Source organism: Coloeus monedula (genome assembly GCF_965178545.1).
Source record: "Coloeus monedula genome assembly, chromosome: 24".
Classification (NCBI taxonomy): domain Eukaryota; kingdom Metazoa; phylum Chordata; class Aves; order Passeriformes; family Corvidae; genus Coloeus; species Coloeus monedula.
Genome location: NC_138804.1, coordinates 4007614 through 4031206, shown reverse-complemented (window position 1 = coordinate 4031206; position 23593 = coordinate 4007614). Strand labels below are relative to the sequence as shown.

The window sequence follows — 23593 nt, the reverse complement described above, 5'->3', positions numbered from 1 at the left end:
CCCTGCTCAAACTGCATCTGACTTTTATGTAAATATTTCCTGTGACTACATTTTTAGCCCCCTGCCTGTAGGAATGTCTTACACCAGTCATTTTTAAGGCCTTTTTTTTCCACTTGCATCTAGCCTGAACTTTCCCTTCCCTAGTTCCACGTCGGTGCTTCTCATGCTCGTGTCTCCTGCCCCTCCCTGTCTTCATCCTCCTGCATATTCACATTAACTGCAAGGTAATTAGGGACTGATCCTGTCCTCTGAGTCTTTGCTTTGCCAGACTATGACTTAAATTCCACCCTCCTGCAGCAAACTCCACTGAGATCTTCAGGACTGGTCCTTTTGGGGCTGCACTTGCTGTTGTATCTAGTTCTCAACAGAAAGTTCTTTGATATTGTAATGTTGTAATGGCAGGAGACCCTGGTTAAGCTAAACCAGAACTGGCTGTCCCTCCCTCCCTTGGGGGTTTCAGGTTATTAACAGGGCTTTGCTCAGCTGAGCTACAGGGATCCGTCAGGTCTCTGCCCACATTCCTGTCTTGCAGCTTCACAATTCTTGTATTATTTTAAAAAGCAGGAACAAGGCAGCTTGTATGATCCCAGCAGATTCTCCACCTATCATAACCTTTGAAGTTAGAGGCTCACAAAATCCTGCTGTCCATCTCTGCCCCACAAGAGGAATGTGTCTGTGAACTAGATCCTCTGTGGGTTCAGTTTGCACCCCGCTAGTGGCTTGGCAATGCCAGCTCCAAGGGTAGGCAGACCCTGATGATGAACCTGGATGCCTGCCTGCTCACCAGCCCCTGCTGCTCTGCCCCCTGGGAACTGTGTGCTGAGTTCCCTGCTTTAAGCTCATTATGCAGCATTACATCAACCATTTTATTGCAATAAAAATCAATTCTAACAAAGTCGTTGTCCTGGGTGAAACAGTCTTTTGGAATTGCTTGGCACAACCTAATTTTAGTAAGCCCCTGTTACACAGGTGTTTCACACTGTTTACTCCACTGTGTAATGTGGAACTGATACCAGCATGAATGGTTTGCAATATCTTGCTTCTCCCTTTCCTGAGCATCCTCACAAGCAGCAAAGTTGCTTCATGTGCTCACTGAAAACCCTCCAAAACTTGTGTTGGAGCATTCCCTTTTCTGGAAATCTTACCAGACCTCCATTCCCATTCTGTGCTCTTCTTTTCAGTGTGCACACTGCTCTTTAAGTCACATCAACAAAAGCTAGCAGATCTATAATACTTCTCAGCCCTGTAGCAGGGAAAAGAAGTGGTGTTGGAGCCAGAAAAAGAGTTTGGTTCTTTAGAATCACGTCTTGGTTTGGGATCTTTTCATTTGCCTCTGGCACTTTATGAGCCCTCCCCTGAGTTTTTCATCCTCTTTCAAGGTGCTGTTAAAAACCTCCTTTTCAGCTGGCTCAGCTTGTACTCTGTGGTGGGTCTCTTGCACTGTGCACAGGTGTGCCCTGAGACTGGAACAAGCATCACCTGGCACACATGGCTGAGAGGCTGCTGGCCTATGCTGTGCTGCAGCACTGAGTGGATCTGGCAGCAGCATCTTAATGACTGAAAGCTTCGTGTCCCAGATGCCACCCGCCACGCTCCTGCTCTGCTGGAGTTGTGCAGCACCAAGCCTTTGTAAGCAGACTGGGTGGTGACGCTCAGGAGTACATAAACTGGGTGCAGTCCAAGACTTCGACATCTGCAGCTGTAGCATAACCAAGAGAGGAAATTCAGGTGGCTGCATCTCCCTGCTCCACTTATAGCCTGGCCTCATATGCCAGGCTGGAGCCAGGGCCACAGGGCAGCACTCGTCCAGCACCAGGGAGAGGGCTGGGATCTGTTTTTCCAGTGTGCCTCAGGATTAGTCCACCACAGCCAAACATGCCCAGATCCTACTCAGTGGCATCTGTGCCCAGCACCATTCTGTGCTGAAGATAGTCTCTGCTGGGTGGCTCTTCAAGCTGGGGCTCAGCAGGGTTCCCAAGCCCTGGGCAGAGTCTGGAGTGGAGCAGTGATCAGAGCTATTTAAAAAGTCTCCTTGGAGAGCTTCTATGATATCGTTGCTTGTGTCTTGGTGTACCATATCTAGGACAGTGGCCTGCCAGGCACTGGGCATAATTTCTGGTGTAAACTTGAGATATCTGGAAAGGAGAGTCAGACTTCAGCATCTTCCAGACAATCCCAGTGGCAGAAAGTATCTGAGGAATCCCACAGACTCACACCCAATTTTCAAGGCCAGCATTTCTCCCAGCATCCACAGCCCTGCCCAGGAGGCTAGCCAGGCTACATTATCTGGAGTTTGAATCTGGACATGAGGAGGCAGGTGCTAGGAAAAACAGGCAGGCACATGAGTAGTCAAAGGCAAGAGCAAGTGTTTCAGGTCTGCACACTCAGCACATTGTACCCCATCCAAACTGGGCTGGGGATGTTGAAGCAGGGAAACAGGGAACAATAAGGAATGTTGCAGGGCTTCTGCCAGACTGAGTACAAGGCAGCACTAATGCTCTGTGAGATGGGAAAGGGAATTTGTAACAGTAAGATTCAAAGATCAAGAGGAAAATTATAGGGAAAAAGCCAAACACATTGGGCTGAAATTCCTGAGGGCTGTGATGAGAGACCCTCTGCCCCTTCAGTGGCAGGCCAAGGGGTCAGCATTCCGCACCAGAAGAGGTGTCACTATGGGATGCCCGGCTGCAGCCAGTGCCTGGAGAGCTGGACTGGGACTTGGCACCCTTTGAGGCCTCTGTGAGTGAGTGTTCATCTTCCACATAGAGCCTCATCAAGGAGAAAAGTTGATAGAATTTTAATTGGAGGAGCTAAGGGCTGATCTGTGCTGAGAAGGGTCTCAGGCCATGGCCAGGAAACATCAGGTGCGTGGCAGGGGAGTTGGTTCCTGTGCTGGAAGGTGCCGCCAGCACAAATCTCTTAATAGTTTTTTAGTCTCAGCAAGGCCTTAAAATCAATCAGAGGATTAACTAAGCAAATCTGGTTTTGTGGTACATGATCCAGCTTTGTGCAATTGGATCTAGCATTGCTCAGACTCTCCGTGGTGACAGGGCTTGCTCCTCTGCCACCCGCAGCTGCAGAGCTGTGGAGGAACAGCTGCAGCTGGCAGGGAGCAGGGAGAGCCCTGGCCAGGGCAGCTGGAGGAGTGGGGTCCCACCACTGGCATAATGTGCTCAGGAGCTGGAATGCCAGAGCACAGCAGCACAGCATGGCTTGTGCCAGTCCATCAATCCCCTCCCACCAGTGTGTTCTCTTAACTCTGTGTTTCTTCCTGCAGAAGCTCTCAGAAGGTAACATGAGCCACTGACCCCTTCCCATAAGCTACTAGCTTCATGTGGCTTCTGTAACACTTTATTCTCAGGGACATTGTGATCCCTTTTCTCTTACAGTGGTGCCTCCCTGGCTTCAGAGCTGAGCTGTAGACAGGGAACAGATAGACCCTTCTACCACATGCACTGGTAAGCCTCATCCCCAGAGGACCATTTTTGAGCTGCCACCAGTGAGGGAAACGACAAGTCTCCCTTGACATTCTGGCTCCTGGCAGATCAATACTTTAATTCATTTGATGACAACAGCAGCAATCCACCCAGCTGACACCTGGCAGCATCTGTTTCCAGTCTGGTATAGGAGTGTTTGTGTAGCTTCTGACAAAGCAGTTTGCTTTCTCTCAAGCTGAAAGTTACTCCAGGTGACAACATGAGACCTCAGCCCCCTGAATCCCCCAAATACACTGTGGCTGCACAGCACTGGCAGATCTGGATGTGGTCACTGGACTTGCTAAGCAGTCATAATGGCAAAGTGATGTGAGGAATCATGACATATCGCCTCCAGAACTCAGCAGTCTCAGTTTTCTGTCAAAATTTTCCACTGCCCCTTTTTTCCAGACTCTTCCACAATCTGTGGCCAGGTTGGTTCAGCCTTGGTGCAACATAACACAAAGTGATGCCCGGATTATCCCACTCCCTGTAACCGTGCTGACTCGCAAGCCTCACAGCTCTGGCCTGTCATCTACTGGGAACTCATCTATGCAAATTTGCTACAAGAAAATGAGGTCTATAAATAATGGATACCTTGGGCCTGCATGTCGGTACAAGGTAATCCATTGCCTTGCTTGAAATATATCCAGCTATATTCCATGCTTCCATGTGAAAATTACAAGGAATAAAAAGTACCCAGGACAAAATCCAACCTGTACTCACCTTCTGACCTAAAAAATAGAAGCAAAAAGTTCCTCAGTGCAAACTGGAACTGGTGGGCCAGGAGGCCAGTCCTTGGACTCTCTGCTGAGGGGGGCAGTGATGAACACTCCTGCTGCTTCTGCAGTGCCTGCCCACCTCCCCACTGATTTATTCAGAAGGAATGTGAGAAAGCTTATTGACACCATTTGCCCAGCAGAGGGGTAGTTTAGATGCTAAAAAACCCCACACTGTTCAGTTTTGTTGCCTTTAAATATTTTCAAATGAAATGTATTTGCCCCACAGCAGCCTTGACTCCTGAGAGGCACTTCTCTCCTGACTGCTGCTTTGGGTGGCCCAGCGGTCTTGGAAATACAGGTCACAGAAATTCAGTTAAATTGTTCAATTCTTTCTCTCTCCTAGTTGACAAAGAATTTATATACACTGAAAATATTCAGAAATGTGCACCAAGGTTGATGTGGGATGTAGAACAGCATCCACAGGAGGCACAGCTCCACAGACTGTGATTCCTCAGCGTGAGAAGATGTGACTGCAGGACAAAATGTGAGCAGTCTCTGGAATTGTGAGTAGCATGAAGAAGTCACCCAGAGGTGACTTGTTCACTGGCTCTGGTTCTTCAAACAGAAGAAGGTGGCTCTTTGCACAGTGTGTCATTTATCTGCAGAAATCTTTGCTGCAGAATGTTGTGCATGCTGAAGGCTTATATAAACAGAAAACAAAATAAACTGGACAAAGTTGTGGAAGGATTAAAAAAAGCTAGTGGCTATTGAATAACAAACCTCACTTCTGTCATGGGAGATCTCTGCAAGCTGTCAGGCCCTGGGACTATTCTGGAGAGGCATTGGTGTGAGCTTTGTGCTGTCCTGACAGTCCTACCTACGCCTCTGCTGCTGGACAGAGTATCTTTCCTCTGACTTCATATAGGTATTTGATGTTATGTTCCTGTGCCTCTCCTCACCCATGATTTCCACCCCGATTACCTTTTTCTAAAACTCACAGATTTAGTATTGCAATTCTGCACTGAATATATTTTTTACTTTGAAAAGTGTCCGGACAATTCTTTCCGAAAGCACCTTCTGGCTACCCGTAGAGCATTCTGAAAAGGATGAGCCTTTAGATAGGCTGGCAAGTCATATAAATAGTAAATACTATTGCTTCTGAGAATTGAATTTTCCCTGGGAAGTCTGAATCTCTAGTTCTATAATGGTTTGGTTATCAAATAGATGATTTATATCTTATTAGGTATTTCCATCTGTGGATGGAAAAATGTTCTATTGCATAATGTTCCTTATGCTCCTGCTTCATCTCTCATCATTGCCAGAAGTGCTTTTGGGCCCCCACATCAGCCTATTTAAATAATCAGCTCAGAGCCAGTAGTGGCAGTTTGGGGTGCTCAGTCTGGTGGGTGTGCAGGGAGGGCCTTGGCAGGACCACCCGCTCTGGGCCACTGTCATCAGGTACCGTCTGCACACCCCAAGGACAGCATCTGCCAGCCACTCAGTCCCAGAGCTCCTGCCTCTTCTCAGAATGTTTTTTCCAAGTTTGGATACAAATCTCAGTTGCCTCTTTTTCAGCATATGTTTGTTCACTTTTGATCAAGTTTGACCAAAGGACAGAATCTGGGTTTCTTGCAGTTGCGGGAGAGTTTTGCAGTGCAGTTGCCCGCAGATGTTCAACCTTGCAGGCGCCAGAGGAAAAGGATGGTATCTGCAAACCCAAGTGCATTCCCACATTGCTCTCCCCATGTTCCACGTTGTCTGTCTGCATGGGGACTGCTCTGCTTCTGGAGAGTGAACTGGAAAACACCAGTGCACTGCAGTGGTAGTCATTTGTTGAGAGAAATTCACATTGCTAAAGAACCCTCAGAATTTTAATTACTCACAACTACCACAGGATGCATTGCTTTGAGCAGTCACTGGGAATAGACTATCCTTACATGTACAACGAAGAACCTGGAAACTGTATTCACAGGCAGGTAAAACAGGCAATATTTAAAGAGTAAAATGAGGGAGAGTGTTGACATGAGTGAAAAGAGGAGGGAAATACTGGGCTTAGTGCCTGATTCCTAATCCCTAAATTGTCTTACTATAATATTGTGAAAGCAAGGAGGAATAAACCCAATACCACAGTTCTTTGCCATCAAGAAACTATGTATTAATACAGTACTGCTAAGGTAATTAACCAAATCAGGCTTAGTCCAGTGCTGAAAGGGATTTCTTCCCCCAGGGATAAGCAGATGTCTCAATCTAATTATACAAGTTATTTAATCAGAACCAGAGGTCGGGTATCTAATGAAAATACTACTTAGTGTTGGGGGGAGCTGTTGCAGCTCTGAAGCAGTGCAAGCAAAGGGGGTATATAAGCTTCCACACCAGTGCAGCTTCTAATGTTTTACCTTTAAGTTACTGTATGTAACTTCAGGATCTCAGAATAGGAATTTGAAAGAGAAAAGAACCCATTCTAGCAAAAGTCAGTTTCACTGCCTGGTATGGAAAGAAAATTCTTCTAATAATGTCACTGGTGCTCCACCCACCCACAGTGCTGACACAGGAACAAACAACTGTTTTGTTTGAGGCAGCTGATAGGTCTGTAGTACCATTTTGTGAGCCTTGCCTCACCCAGATAAGAACTGTAACAGGTGTCTAAACCTGCCCATAGTCCAATCTAGCCAACAGTGGGGGTGCAGTTGTTAACAGCACAGGCTAACAGGAAAGTACTCACTGTGTTCTCGGGAACAGGCAGAGCCCCGAACCCATGATTCCCAGGATATACAGGTGTCTGAAAAGCAAGTGGAGTATCATTCCCACTGGGAAGGCTGTATTGCTATCATCAGCACCAGTGTATAGGCTTACTGACAATCACAGAGTGGGACACATCCAAGCTGCAAACTATAGCAAGTAGAAAACAAGTCTTCAGTGTTGCTGCTGAGAATTTTGTTGAGAAGGTTGTAGGAAATGTTGACTCAAATAAATGGGACTTGGAAGTAAAGAATTCAGAACAGTAGTCAGAGTGAAGTGATGACACATCATTGCACCATGACTGGAGAGAAAGACCAGATCCTGAGGGCCTGTTGACTGCAGTGGGAGTTTGATGGCCCACAATACAGTTAAACAAAATACAAGAAATACAAGTTGTGGCACTAGCTTGGATGAGACAGTCCTGTAACGAGTCTGAGAAGTACTGGGTCCATGCCAGTAAGCTACTTGCAACACACAGGAACAAAGAGAAATTTGACTTTGAACTCTGCTGTTCTATATCCACAATTACAGAATCACAGAATAAACTGAGCTGTAAGGGACCCACAAGGACCATGGAGTCCAACTCCTGGCCCCACACAGGACCATCCCCAAGAGTCACAGTATCTGCCTGAGAATGTTGTCCAAATGCTTCTTGAACTCTGTCAGGTTTGGTGCTGTAACCAGTGCCCTGGGGAGCCTGTGCCAGTGCCCAGCCACTCTCTGGGTGAAGAACCTTTTCCTAATATCCAACCAAAACCTCCCCTGACACAACTTCAGGCCATTCCCTCAGGTCCTGTCACTGGTCACCAGAGAGAAGAGATCAGTGCCTGCCTCCCCTGTTCCCTTCCCAAGCAAGTTGTAACTGTGAAGATTCTCCCCTCAGTCTCCTCCCATGGAACAGACCAAGTGACTTTAGTTGCTTCTCATACAGCTTCCCCTCAAGGCCCTTTACCTTCTTCGTTGCCCTCCTTTGGACACTCTTTAATAGCTTAATATCTTTCTTATATTGTGGTGACCAAAACTGCACACAGACCAGTTGCATTTTCATATGCTGTATAAATAATATCACTTCTTCCATCACCTTGTACCTATTCCACACCAAAAACTAGCAGCTTATGCAGAGTACATATGGCTTCAGAACCCATGCAAAGACGTCTGTAGTGTTGTTGCACTAGGTGATGAACAACTTAAGTTGTTCTTGTAACACAGCAGGAACCACTCCTGTCTCATCAACAACGTAGTCCAGTGGGACACAGACAACCTACATTCAGTCCTCTGCCTTCTTTGAGGCACAAGTAGTTTGTGAAAAGGAGATTGAAGAACAGTTCTTTTCTAAGATTTGCCCACCTGCCAGCTTTGTGGAGCTGTAACAGTCTCTGCTTCTGAAGATTTCTCTTCTAGAAGCAAAACTGTAAGTGTGATATCTGTCATTTCAGATATCATGATCAATTAACTAAAAAATTCAATTAACTGAAGTCAGTTCAGTTGGAAAGGTGAACAGCTCAGGGTTTGTCTTTACGGGGAGCAGCAGAATGGAAGTTTGAGATCAGGCAGGGGAGCAAGGTTTTGATAGTAACTACAGTGTACGGCCACTTAGTGCATTGTCACTGGAACCAGCAGAAATCTTTCTCTGAAGGCAATGCATCTCCCTAAGGCAGGTGCTGATTTGGAAGAGGGGCTACATTCAGAGGCACAGCCCTCTTGGCAGTGCCATGCTCCAGGCTGAAAGCAAACATGGAATTAATGTCTCTTCCCATCCAAGTCTGTGGAGAGATTTTACAGGCGTCAGTGGCAACAGGATCAGAGTAGAATCTTAAGGCTCTTCCCCTTAAGCTTAGAGGAGTTTAATGGAATAAAGTCTAAGTTGTAATTAATTGGCTTCTATGTCTCCTACAGGAAAGAGTTAATGAAGGCAAATCTTGTCTGGGCAAGGGGCTGGTGCAGCTTCTGTAGAGCTGTGACTCACAGATAGAACATCCTGTCAAAGCACTAAGCAGGCTCCTCATCCTCAGCTCCTCCTGTCCCAACAGCAGTAGTGTGAATTTGTCCAGTATCATGGCTGGAAAGGTTTATCCCTTACAGCACCTGCTCTTCCCACTCAGTTCAATGCTGTTTCCACAAGAAAACACTGTCTTCCCAGCAAGACCCTACACATCCAGCTATGTTTTGATGTTTCCATGGTGCTGACCACCTGTAAGTACTCTCTATGGGACTGAAGGAAGTACAAGTTAATAGAAATATTTAAATGATTAAGGAAATGGCCAAAGGGAGGGCAGAAATCTGTAGGTTGCTGAGAAGCAACACACAAAGAGAAGTTACTGGATGAGTTGGTCAAAGATGAACCTCAGAACTGGCTAGGTTTGATATTTCCATCTTTGAGCTTTGCTCAAAAAGAGATGAAAAAATGAAATTTGTTGGTGGCATCATCATTACAAAAGAGCACTTACTTAATGGGATGCTGTCTCAGACATTATCTTCTACCCCAGTTGCTCACTACTTCCCTTTCTCTGAAGAGAATGGGACCAGTGAAGAGCCACCAGCAGCATCAGCTCTCTACAGCTGAATTCCAGGTCCCTGTTCTCAGTGTGAGAAGAGCCAGATACATGGGGTACTCGGTGTGCCGGGGTACAGGCAGGAAGAAGCAGAGTAGTCGTGAAAGCTGGTGCCCAATTCCTGTTCTCCAGAAGCACATAATCACCCGAGAAGTTAATTTCATTAAAAATTTATGTTTTCCTTCCTTCTGAACTCACCTTCTGCCTCAGTTATCACAAAAGGACTGATGACAAGTCACCAAAAGTGCAAGAATTATGACACAGTGATAGTGCAGGCAGAAGATAGGAAGGACTCTTGGTCTTGACAATGAGCTGAATTATACCGCTTTAAATCCATACTAGCAAAGCATAAATATATGGATTAGCACAACTATAGCAGATCAAAGCCTGAGGTGGAGAGTTTAAACGGGGCATAATTTGTAGTAACAACAAAATTACAGGGATTCATCCCTTCATCTCCCAATACTTGCACCTCAGCCTTGCCACAAACAAAATTTCTGCCTCCCTGTTTTTCTGTATCTGTACATTTCTCAAAACATCTCAGTTTGGGAAGCCAACCTGGGAAGCGTGGCCTGTCAGTATGGACAGATCAGCTCTGGAACAGTGCATCATTAGAGGAATCAATGTGGAGTGGGGTGAATAAAGGAACACTCATATCCTACACCAAATCTGATTGGGAAATGTAAAAATGAAGCATTCTCTGTACAATTTCCCTTCCTCAGCAACTCGTCTTTGCAGATGCTGTGCTGGCTGCAGAGGGACAAGGACAAGAAAATTCCTGAGTCTGACCAGATGCAGGTGTGGTGATTCCCAAGATCCTGTTACTGCTCTGCAGTAAAATAACAGCTGCTTCTGCTCCATGTTCGAGTTGATACTAGATTGACAAGATCAAGTGATGCCACTTGACCCATAGACACCTTTTACTGCTGAATGCATAATCTTTCTTGCTGAACCCCCACCAAACACACCTCCAGGTCTTATCTGTTCTAAACTGAGTATTTATTCATGTGGTTGCTTTATGTAAAGTGCAAAGATCCTCATTAAATGGAAACCAAAAAGCTTCATTATTAAGGTGGAACTGAGCTGGGAACACACAGAGTGAAATTACCAACCTTCTGTGTTATTTTGGAAAGAAACACTTAGTGCCTCAGGCAGCTGGTGCAGTGTGGTGCTAAGGCCTCCTGTTACCCCTGACCTCACTCGGGGAATGACTCTGGGTTTAAGGTGCAGATTTTTTCTGGCCGTTATGCAGAGATAGAAGAGATGCCCCAGGCTGAGGGGAGCAGAGCTCTCCGGGAGTGGCGGGCAGGGACACCAGCAGCAGCAAAGGAGCAGAGAAGACACCAGACCCAGCAAACCAGAAAAATACCATTTGGCTTTTGGAGAAGGTCTAGGCCAGATGGGAAGAGGCTAGGGCATGCAGCTGCACACTGGCTATCACTCTTGTTTCTGCCTGCAGCACCACCACAGCTGGATGACCACACGGGAGTTCTGGGCAGGGATGAGTTTTGTGCACACAAAACTCCACAGCACTTGAATGCTGGCATTCACTGCAGGTAAATACAAATATTCCTGTGCTTCTATGTTCTCATTTATATTATAAATGCTACTCAAAGAGTTTGATGCAAAAGACATACAGAGAATTCAGAATGTACAGGCAGCAAAGGTATTTGTCTAAAGGTGGAAATTAACTCTGTTTTCCCTTTCTTATATTCACTGAATCCAATAGAGATTTTACCCAACCACAGGACTACAAATCTCAGACTACACCAGACAAGACTCATAACATTTTGTTCCTAAGTAATAGGTGGTTGCAAAGACAAGGTAAAATTACAGAGGGTAAGAAATCAGTTTCCAAAATTCACACTTCTGAATAATCAGCTTTTCAGAAGCAGCTTGTTTTCAGTAAGAAGCTTGTGTTCAGTAAAGAACAGCTCTTTTTTTATTTCAAACCCTTCAGGAACATTAACATGCTTGGTACAGATCAGTACCCTGACAGGTATGACGTACCTCTTATCTCAAGGACAGCACCTCAAAGGCAAAATGCCACATCTGTCACATGGGAATATCAACAATTGTCCAGTCATCTTGAGTACGAATAAAGTACACAACCCACCAGTTCCATGTCCGATCAGCTGCTTTCTAAAGCTGCTACATACAGCTGCTTTCTAAAGCTGCTAAATACACCTCAAAACATGCCTTAAGACTGTTTGTTTCATTATGGTACTTACTGGGCATACAGGATGGACCAAGATTGTATTTGTGAAGGAAGACCAGGAAAGCCAGGAGAGACATAATGCAGAGAGACACTGCGGTACCATGCACATGCTCGAAGTCATGCAGAGCCACTTGTAGAGATGGGCATGTGCAGGTATTCATGTCTGTGCACATGCACAAATCCTGCTGGAGGTGGAGTGGGGTGAGGAGAGCTGGTGGGTTATCCCTGCCTCCTCCTGCGTGTGATAATTCTAAAGGCTGTGGTGCATGTTGGTGGATGTGTGTATATCTTTTTCCCTTTGTTTTGTTTATTACTTTTAATCCCCTGGGGCATATCTCTGAGCTGAAGAACTCTAGAGCTGATACAGCTTTTTAAAGTGGGGATTATGTAAATGCGTATTATGGGGCTTTCATAAATAGGGATTATTTTTTGACTACATTTGAGCGCTTCCTTTGGAGCCATTAAGGTCTGTTGTGTAAACAGGAATTTAGTGACTGCCTAATCTAAATTTCATTGATTCAATAAAAGATCACAACATCATTTTTTGCATTCATTTTGGTCTCATGAGAACACATTTCTGGACAATTTTCAAATAATTACAGGACTGCATATGACTACAGCTAATCACAGTGAGCGTACCTCGCACATTTATATTAACTGTTCTCTCTGATTCATTCTCTAGTTCTCTTCCTCTCTAGTTTTATGGCTAAATTCAGTTGTACCAGCCATTAACTTTTCTAACTGTCACTCACCAAATTAAGAATTTTGCAAGTTTAAATGAGCAAAGCAAAAATAAATTTTTGCCAAAAGGTATAGCCACCCAAAAAGTTGTAAAAATTTCTTATCTGTGCTCCTAGATGTCCTAGATGAAAGACATTTAGGCATCATGCTAAAAATTCTGAGAAATGCTGCCTCTTCTCAGGGCAGTTTCACACTTACAGACAGATTCTACTTTGACTCTTGGCCTCCTCTCAACTGACAGGTAATGCTGGTGTCCTTCCTTGATACAGAAATGGTGCGGAGCCCCTGTTCCAATGGTCAATCCAGTTATTTCAACTGGTGTCTGAGATGGGCCCAGACAGGAGCAGCAGCTGTTCACTGAGTGCAGGAGGCCCAGATGTTTCTGCCCAGAGGCAGTTTCCCAGTGACTAGATGTCCTGACACAACACAGCTGCTCATCGCAGACCATTCCCAAGCAATCCTGAGCCTCCCTGTTCCCTGGGCCTGGTCAAGGGAGCAGAGCATGCGCTGCACTGCCAGCAGGTCCCTCGCTGTGCACAGCAGTCCCAGCTCTGCTCCCTCCATGCCGAGCCTCCTCGTTATTTCAGTCCTCCCACTGGCCTCAGATCCAGCTGCATTCAGCAGGTTCTGATGCTGCCACAGTCACACAGAGAATGAATAATATCGAACATTGCCCATGGGGTTGTTTATTCCTTGAAGAGGGAATGGACTGCATGCCAATATCCCTGGCAAGGCTTAATGAAGGAGCTAGCTTTTGCTAGGAAACCTGGATGCCCTCCTACAGGGATTTGCTGGATGATATGGCTCTGAAAAGCTATGTAAAAATAAGAACAGATATAATAAAAATTATTTTTCTAAAAATGGGAAGACACTTTCAACATAATGAAATCTTGGCAGGGTCTTTCAAGCGGCACAACTCCGCAGTCCCAGACCTCAGTGGAGACAGGGATACCAGAAACACAAATATGCAGGTCTGGCTCTTGAAATTAGTGCTTATGTTATTTAATAAAAGACAGAACTTTGCCACCTGGCTCTCACTTCTGGAGTTGGGAATCACTGAGGGAGGAGTTAAATGGGAATTTCTCATCTTCCTCTGCTGTTTGCTCTTCCCAGTCTTTAAGTTCTATTAAGCAGAACAAGCCAAAAGCATAATCTAAGCACAATGCCTTGGTTTACAAAGATCATTTGATCAGACATAAACCAGCACTACTGTGTAAACAGTCCATGATGGGGACCTCAGTTATCACACATGATGTGTTTTCCCCTTTGGTAATTTCTGAAATATATAAAACAAATGAAAGTTTGAAATGCAATCCAGTCTTCAGCCTTTGGAAATGATTTATTCTATTAATGATTTACTGATTTATATACAGCTTGTTTTGCATAAAGTTAGAGCTGGGCACATTTATTCATTGTGATTCCCTTAAAAATGGATATAAATATCAAAAGCAATTGGCTACCAAAAATTTGAATATTACAGCACTGCATCATGGAGAGTTGACATGAATATGAGTCTTGGTCAGAAAAAATATACAGAAAAAGCTTAACCAAGTATGATATTTTGCAGCATGTCACTGAATAATTTGAAAGGCTTCTATTCATTACAAAAGTATGCAGTGTGTGCAAAGGATTCCTCAGGAAAGTAAGAAAGATGGCATTATTCTCCTAATGACATATGCTCCATGATCTATTGGAACCCATCTCTCCTACAAAGTCCAGCTTTTCTCTAGGGCTGTATACCTGAAAAGAGACACTGGGTTCAGTGAAAGAACTAATTACACATAATTCCACAGCCAAAAATGCACATGTTCAGTCCCAAACTTGTCCCTAAGGACAGTGGATAGCTGAGACTGCCAGCAGCAAGGTGTGTCACTCTTGTAGCTGGTCTTTCCATTATTCAGCGAAACAAAGCCCATCAGCTACCCAGGCTCCTGATGAGATGCTGAGCTCTCGGCATGGACCAGCATCAATCCTGAGGCTGCAGTTTTGGCCCTTGGCTGCTCAAAGGCAGGAGCAGTTCCTGTGGGGCCAGGTGTTGCTACCATCCCACTGCAAGCCTGGAGGAGGAGACAGACCTTTCCAGCCCTGTGTAATCCCACCCAACTAGCTAGAAGCTGGGTAAACCAGGACAAGGGTCAGTGTGCACCAAATCAGAGTGATCACAGGGTGGTTGTGGGCAGCACTTTCATCTTGTGGCACCAGGGGCTTGATGCATCACAGCCCACAGGTCCACCGCTGCACTGGGATGAGGTGGGCAGTGCAGGCAGAGGTGGGCACTGTGCTGTGCACTGAGCTGCACATGTGCTGATGTGGGGTGTTGCAGCAGCTGTGCTTGGTCCCCCCAAGCCCAGAAGCCAAAACTAGTTCTTCTGTCTGCTGGCTCCAATAGTCCCAGCGTGGAGGGCTGGAGTACCCAAGTCCAAATCAGTGCTTTGGTGCACAGAAATGACCAAGTGCCTCCAATGCAGAGGGAAGGGATGTGGGCCACCTCACGAAAAGCCTTTCAGGAGGCTGCAGTTAATGTCCTTAACAGCAGCGAGCCACCCTGCCCAGATCAGGAGATCTGTGTGTGGCCATTGACATGTTGTACTCGTACACATATTGATCCGACGGTTCATTGTTCACCCAAGCCCTTGGCAAAGGTCACTGTCTCTGCTCCCATTTTACAAATGGAGCACAGAGACAAAGATTAATTTTTAGAAGTGATTAATTTCCTGGTGCCCACCCTGATTCACTTTGGGCCTCAAGCCCCAGATGAAGTCTGGAGCTGGCTTAATTAAGACATCCCTTGCCCCTCTCCCAGCATTGCCAGACATGTCTGTTTCTTGTTGTCCTTGTCTTTTCCCACAAATTCCTCCACCCTTTATCCTGTGCCAACCCTCAAACCGGCTCAGAGACTTGCCTCTGAGGCAGCATCCAAGACCCACACTTCCCATGACGCCCAAACAATCTCAGATCCTCATTTTTTTGGCCCTTGGTGCTCTAAACTGTGGAGTGCTTAGGAAGGAGGTCCCCCCTTTGCAGGGTCCAAGTTTACCATAAAGGTCATTTTTAATGTCCCAGGTTGGTCTTGATTACCACGCAGTCCAGTGGCTAAGGACTAACTGGCCACCTCCGCACACCAGCTGCAGGAGCCAACGTCCCCCACCTGCCTTACAGCAGCCAAAACCCAACGGGGAGAGGGGCCGAACCGCCCCCGCGCCCGGCCCATGTGGCCGGGGGCAGCTCGGCATGAATGAACCGCCCTCCTCCAATCGGCGGCCGCTCCGCCGCGGGCTGCCCCGCCGAGCGCCTCCGCCGGCCAATCCCGTCGGCAGCGGCCGCCCGCCGCCGGCCAATGGCGACGGGGAGCGCGGGGCGGCGCCCCCCGCCGGCGGCGCCCTATGGCGGAGCGGCGCGGGCCACCCGCGGCAGCGGGCGGGCCAATGGGGCGCGGGGGCGGGGCCGGCGCGCGGCGGCCCCGCGCCCCGGCGCGCGGCTCTAAAGCGCAGCGCACACGGCACGGCGCACACGCGATGGCCGCCGCCGCGCAGTACCTGCCGCGCTCCGCCGCGCTCATGCACCCCGACGGGGACCGGCTGCACCAGGGCACCACGTACCGCGAAGTGCAGAAGATGATGCACCACGAGTACCTGCAGGGACTGGCCCCCGCCGCCGGGCACGCCGTCGGGCTGGCGCACCACCAGTGGCTGCCCAGCGCCGGCACGGACTGGGGCAGCGGTGGGGGCGGTGGGGGCGCGCACCTTCCGCCCGCTGAGCACGCCAAGGGTGGCCCGCCGGGGCCCCGCGAGGACCTGTCCGCCGCCGCCTTCCACCACCGCCCGCACCTAGTGCACCAGCCGGCGGCGGGCAGCGCGGCGGGTGGCTGGGCGCAGGGCGGTGCGCACCACCTGCCGCCCATGTCACCGCCGTCGGGGCAGCCGCTGCTCTATGCGCAACCCTATGCGGGCCTCAACGGAATGCTGGGCCCGCCGGCGCCAGCGCTGCACCACGGGTTGCGCGACCCGCTGGGCGCCGAGGAGGCGGGCGGCCACGAGCTGGCGGCCTCGCCGCCGCCGCTGGGGCCGCCCGAGCCGTCGGACGAGGACGCGCCCAGCTCCGACGACCTAGAGCAATTCGCCAAGCAGTTCAAGCAGCGGCGCATCAAGCTGGGCTTCACGCAGGCCGATGTGGGGCTGGCGCTGGGCACTCTCTACGGGAACGTCTTCTCGCAAACCACGATCTGCCGGTTCGAGGCGCTGCAGCTGAGCTTCAAGAACATGTGCAAGCTGAAGCCGCTGCTCAACAAGTGGCTGGAGGAGACGGACTCCAGCACGGGCAGCCCCACCAACCTGGACAAGATTGCGGCACAGGGCCGGAAGCGCAAGAAGCGGACGTCCATCGAGGTGGGCGTCAAGGGCGCCCTGGAGAACCACTTCCTCAAGTGCCCCAAGCCCTCGGCGCACGAGATCACCTCCCTGGCGGACTCCCTGCAGCTGGAGAAAGAGGTGGTGCGGGTCTGGTTCTGCAACCGGCGGCAGAAGGAGAAGCGGATGACGCCGGCCGGGGTCCCGCATCCCCCCATGGAGGACGTTTACGCACAGGCGGACACGTCGCCGCTGCACCACGCGCTGCCCGGCGCCGTGCAGTGACTGCCCGGCCCCCCGCGGCCCCGACGGCGGCGCAGCGGGCGCGGGCAGCGGGGGACGCGCTTTAATTTATTCTCAGACTGGCCCGGCCGCCCGCTCCGCGCCCCGCGCTCTATTTATTCGCCCGCCGGAGCCGCAGCGGCCGCCGCAGCAGTAGCCAAAGGTTTGCGATCTCTAATTTATTCCCTTCCTCGCGCAGCCGGGGGGCGGCGGCGTCCCCGGCTCGGCCCCTCCCGCTCTGCCCGGCCTGCCCGGGGGGACACTTCCAAACCATTTCCCGGCCCGTCTCTATTTATTTCTAACCGTGCGCGGAGCTCGCACCCTCCCGTTGGTGGGTTCAGTCCGGTCCATTCCCTTGGGTTTCGGTTTTTGTTTGTATCTCTATTGCAAAACCAATGTAGACTGCGAGGGTACGTTTCTATTTATGTTATAGTAAATATTTTATTACTTACATAAACCATTTACCCAGGAACCGGTCTCGTGTCGTCTTTGCAGGCTCAGCGCCCGGCCGGGAGCGGTGCTGCCGGGGGAGGCCGGCCGTCGGGGCCGGTGGCGGCGCCGCTGCCTTGGCGGGGCCCCGCCGAGCTCCCCTGCGGCGGCCGCCGAGCTCCCCCGAGGAGCCCCATCCCGGGCACGGGCGGTGCGGTGCGGTTCGCACCAGCGGTGCTCGGCGGGATTTGCCCGCTCGGTAACACGCTTTGGCGAGCCGCTTCCCTACGTGGATGCTCTTGTGCCCTGCCGTGTCCCCGCACCTTCTGCAGTGTTTTACTGATCCGAGCGTAACTCTCCGCAGTGTGAGCAGAAAACAGCCCGCACGTAACTTTTCTCCCACATATCGCAGCGGTAATACGTGCACACTGGTGTTGCTAAGTAGAGTCCTTCTACTCAAACCACGCTCTCGGGTTTTCTGATGTCACCAGCTTTCCTTTTCGTGGTTTCATGCCCGAATATTTTGTGGTTATGCCAAGAAAGGCTGAAAGTACAGGGTTTTCATTCTCATTTCTTGGGGGGAATGGTCCTGCACCTTTACTTTAAACCTCTTGCAGCACCAAGAAAAGTTGCATGTGAGGGTTGTTTGCCTTTGCAGGTCCTTGGATTCCTGCGGTGTTTTGTGTGTTGGGAGAACTTTTGAAATATGTTCCCATACAGAGGTCTTGCACTGATTAAATACTTCATTGAAATCTCATAGTAAAGAACCAAATTCTTTCTTTTTAGTTGGCAAAGAATTTACTAATGTTCTCGGACATCTGGCACTGGATAGTTTCCCCACTTTACTCAGTACAAATTATGTGCTGTGAAAATAGAAGCTTTAAAAGGGATTATTTTATCAAAAACGCTGCTTTGTGCATTGCAATTTGTGTATAATTCTTTTTAATATACATAAAAATTTCTAACATTCCAAATGTAATTTACTCTTGAAAATTTATACTTGAAAATTCTTGTCTTCGCAGCAGTTTGATTTTGTTGCATTTTGTGCCTTTGGTGGGGGTGTATATTACTTGTCTAAGCAATGTCACATTTGCCATTGATAATGTTATAATTTATTTCATTTTCAGTGTTTCTTATAATGTAGCTATTCTGCATCAGCTAATATAAGACTATCAAGTTCTCATTCAAAATTCTAGTAAACTGATTTTTGAGATTTTAAAATAAAGTCACTTTGAGCAGTTATTTCATCAAATACCCTGTAAAGAAGTGGTTCACTTTGTGATACAAACAAGATAGTAAATGCTGTGGGTTAGGGTATTAATAACTTCCCTTGGCATGAAGAGCATAATATGAAATCTCGCTTAAAGGGTTTCGTGTGTGGTGTGTGTTCTGTCAGCTTTTGCTACAGCATTAGTTTCCTTTTTTTGTAATGGGACTGGTTTTTATGGAAGAGCAGAGGATGGTAGGGCTGTTGTAAAGATCCTAAATTCGAAAAGTTTTGCCGTTTTTACGGAATATTTACTAATTTCTAAATAGCTAAGCAGATGTAGTAGCTTAGATGATACACTCCAGTAAAAAAGTAAGAGGATGATGATTCAAGGGTTTGAGTCAATGTATCGTGACAGCATTTAAATTAATTTCCAGCTCTGAGAATCTGTCCTTAGCTGTTACCTCATGTGTTCCCCACACATGTACCATTGTTTTTAGTGTTTGATCGTGCTGTAACTGGAGCCTTTGCTTCAGAATTTCTGTGTGACAGCCAGCCTTTAAGGGCAGAAGAAACAAAATCAAAAATGAACAAAAGACGGGGGGGTTTTTTTGTTTTTTTAAAGAAAACAAACTTGTTTGCATTGAATGTTTAATTGTGCTGATTTTCTATAGTAGGAGACATTTCAGTAACCTCTTCATTCTGAAGTAACCTGGATGGCAAACAGGATTTATATTGATACTCAGAAGGGAAGGGTCAGTTTTCACATTGCGTTCTCCTAATGGATGAGATGTGCTGTGAGTGCTGGGGAGGATGAGCACCCTTGGGTTGTTCGGTGTGTCAGATTGTATAAGGTGCTGGCAGCCCCACTGCATTAGCTCTTTTTATGCTGTTGAGCAGCAAAAATAAAATACTCTTTGTAGCTCTCATTTCTGCAGTGCTGCAGTGCTCAGCTGTTCTAAAAATCAAATGCCCCAAAGGTTTGCCTATCTTAGAATAACTTGTTAGTTTTCCTGGTCAGGGATTAAATAGCAATTACTAGAGGGAGACTTTTTTTTGTTGTTGTTGGTTGTTTCTCACTAAGGTAAAAGCATTACCTCATACTACTACATCAATAGTAAAGCAGGAGTAAGGTAGGACTGTGCTATTGGTACATTAAAGAAAAGCAGATGTACAAATACTTATTTAACAATGCTCCAACAAAGTAAATATACAAAGTAGGAAGTGTAGATAAGGAACGGGAGCACTGCCAGTGTGAGAGGGGTTTAGGTCTGTGCTGATGGGAAATCCTTGCTCTAACCCAGGAGCACTCCGCTGCTGAGCAGTGCCTGGCCCCAGCAGATGCTCTTCAGAGCATTCGGGCTCTGGTCAGTCCTATGGTCGCACCGGGCTGTGTTTGTCATTCTTGGGGCAGGTGTCATCCATCACCAGGGACTGGGATGATCTGCTTGCCTTGCCCACAGTCCAGAGGGGCTGGTGATCCAGAGCTTACATCATAGACTGTTGAGGAGAGCTGAGGTAGTGACCAAGGAGTCTTTGGCCAGATGGCGAAGTTGGTACCTGGCAAATGCAGCCCTGGTGTGGGCTCTGCGCTTCTCACGCTCACAGAAGGGCATGAGCTGTGCTGTGCCACCCTTTGCCTGGGCAGAGAGACTGCCCGTGTGCTCCAGGTACATGGGGAGGGCAGCTGTGCTTCCCAAATGCTATTGCTAAAATTACCAATAACCCAAATGCTGTCATCTTATAAACTGGTTATTGGTAATTTTAGGACACTGCTGTTTTCTGTAAGGCAGACAACATTCAGTAGGGTATCACTTTTCCCCTTTTACTTGTAGAAAGGTGAACAGTTGCCAATTAGCTTTCCTGCATGCTTAGGAAAAGTCGTAGTATTCCAGTATCCATTTTCTTCCAGATTTCTTGTACTAGACTATTATTGCTGCCACTTGCAAGAGCAGGGAGTGCTTGCTGTATAACAACTGTAGAAGTGACTACAGCACAGCAGTTTGCCTAGTGAAGCACAGTCACTCGTAATTAGTAATGCCATATTCATCTTATGCTTTCCACTGAAGCTGGTCTCTTCTGACTGCTGCCCAGCCAGAGCCATGCCTGATCCCAGCACAGTGCTGCGATGCAACTGGCCCCTAATGAGCTAAGGCAGCAGCTGAAACACTATAATCTCTTTACATGAAGATTCAGAGCATCAGCATTAGCGCCATAGTCTTGTTCCCAATTTTGCCCACTCCTGCTTGCTCTCTTCCCTAGAAGGAGAGATTTCAGTACCATTGGGTTAAGCAAATCTTGTAATTCTGTGATAATGTTGTTTGCATATATTTTAATTTTATGCTAATTATACCGTTGGTTGTTTGGAGCTGGATCAGCCCCAGGACAGCTCAGAGTTATCATTTCACAGGTACCAGAAGCAGACTTGGGTCCTGCCCCAGGGCAGAACTCCACAGTTCTGGAATTACTTCTCCTTAGCTGCCTCATATTTTTCTTACAGTTGGGTTGTTTGAAATGAGCACATCCTGGCTGGTGACTTGGAGCTGATGTTTGCTGCTTGTCATGTGCTGAGGATGGGTGCTCAGTGGCTGTGGCTCCCATGGGTGCTCTGTCTACTGCCAGCGGCTGCTGCCCTCTTGTCCTCCAGAGTAGATCAGCCCCAGCAAGGGCAGGAGCAAGCGGAGGTGGTGTGGGGGGTGTTCTAGTTTTATTTTAAAGTGCTAAATGTCCGTAGATGACAGTGTCTAGTCTCATTAAGAGTAATATTGCTGCTCAGCAGGACCAAGACCAATGTACCTTCCTGAAATGGGCAGCTCCAAAAAAAACAGGCTTTCTGTAGGCTTACACCAGCAAGTACAATGTGGGCTCTGAGCAGCATCATCCCTGTTTTGTGTGTATGTGCACATATAGGAAACACACAGAGGAGGAACTCGTTAAAATCTCTCATGGGAACTGCCACTGCGCTTTGCCAAGCTGATTTATGGGCATTCAGCATTCCTCCCACTTGTGATTTGTTGCAAGTGTAGTTGTACACGCAGCTCTCACCTGGGCACAGCAGTAGAGATATGGCCAACTGCACTTTCTCAGGTGTTTTCCTCTGTCACTGAAGGAAGCTCTGCCAATGGAAGTTCCCCCTGGTTTCAGTTTGAACTAACACAACCCGGTGTCTTGTGCCATGTGTGGGGATTACAAGATTGCAAAGGCTGTGTTAAAGCACATGATGCTGTACACATGATATAATGTGCATGTTAGATCAGACCTTATGAATATTTCATATTCCTTGATATTACATTATTTTTGGTGTTGGGCAAATTGAGTGTTATTTCTTGTAAGCCTTGCAAAGGTGTTCTGGTTACATTGTTTCCCTGGCTCATAAACTGCTGAGAGCACTCACTGCAACGAAGAATGCTTTTCATGCCAAACTTTAAAGACATTTCTTTATTTTCCTTTCTCCCACCTTTCTTCAGGAGCATTCTGCCTGATCAAGGCATTTGTGTAGTACCACCAGCATCCAGGACCTGTTTCTTTGTGGGCATTGGCTTCTCTCAGCTCCACAGGGGCAATCTGCTTTCTATCACTGTACCAGATTCTCTAGGGCCAAAACTCTTAGCAGTTACCACAGTCACAGAACAATGTTTCCCACAGAATGTCTCCAAGCTGGCTACTCTGTCAGCATGTTTAAGGAAGGTGGATGGCTCACTGAAGCTGCTCAGCTCTGTCTCAGGAGCTGCACCCCTACAGCTGTGTCCTTCAAAGTAAATCAATGAACAAGTGAACAAAAGTCTTCTTCCAGATATCATATATATGCACAAGAGGTGTTGGATGCTCCATAGAAATACCAGCTTTGCAGTCAGGGATCAGTAGAAGGTATCAGAGAGCCAACAGGCAAATGGAGATCTTTAAATTTTACTGTACTTTTGTGGGTTTGTTTGGTTTAGGTTTTTGGGGGTTTTTTTGAGAAAATCTGTTCTGTAATTTTTATTACCTGGACTCGCTGTGTATTAGTACCTCTCAATCACACTAAAGGCTATGCAACTGAGATTATGCTGGATCATAAATTTGTAGCCAGACAAAACTCTAGGAAATGAATTTACACATTTGCATCTTTTGCAGTCATTTGCAGAATAAAGAGTCAGACTATTGCGTTAGATGTCTTTATGTTTGGGGATTTTTAAAATATATAATTAATTTTAAATTGGAGATGGTTTTTTCAGTCACGTTTGAGACTAACCTGGTTACAGACAAACCAGCAGAAGGACAGGCAATGAGGGAAACGTAGTACATGAGGGCGATTAGGAGAAGTGCTACAACGCAGGCTTTCCTCTAAAATGCTATCAGAGCTCCTGAATTTTACTCCCAGATCCCCTGTTCACTTTCTTAAGGATTATGAGAAATGTTTAGGATTTTTTTCCCCAGTGTTCTTACTTCTCATGAAGTGATATCATAAGATACGACATTAAGTTGCAAGATTTAATTTACATGGATTGCTGAGGCACCTCAGCAAAAAGAGCTGCAGCAGTGTGAGATGCTTCCTGTGCGCACAGTGAGGGATGCAGAGGGATTTTTCAGTCACTCTAGTGGGAAGAGCATTCCTGTGTGCTGGGCTCAGTGGTGCGGTGCGGGCAGAGCTGTGCTGTGGGGACCAAACATCGCTGCCCTGCTTCCCACTCTCACTGGTATGGGTATGTTCCTGATCTGGGAAAAGTGCTCTTAACCCTGCTGCCCAGGGCTGTGAAAAGCAGGATAGGCTGCTTTGGGCATTGAGGATAAGTGCTGTGGAAGGGCATCACCTACTGCTGGAACACTCCCCATCAGCTGGGAGCCACATGGAGCTCCAGCTCATGCTGACAAGTGCAGTCTAGTATTGTGTCTTCAGCTCCTGGC

General features: G+C 47.5%; 1 protein-coding gene across 1 annotated transcript; it reads left to right on the top strand.

The window, feature by feature from the left end:
- Positions 1-15960: 15960 nt before the first annotated feature.
- POU3F1 (POU class 3 homeobox 1) lies at positions 15961-17076 on the top strand (the record flags this gene model as incomplete). Its single annotated transcript, XM_082296627.1, has 1 exon — positions 15961-17076. The coding sequence occupies one exon, from the start codon at positions 15961-15963 to the stop codon at positions 17074-17076; it is 1116 nt and encodes a 371-aa protein (XP_082152753.1).
- Between the last annotated feature and the right edge of the window lie 6517 nt (positions 17077-23593).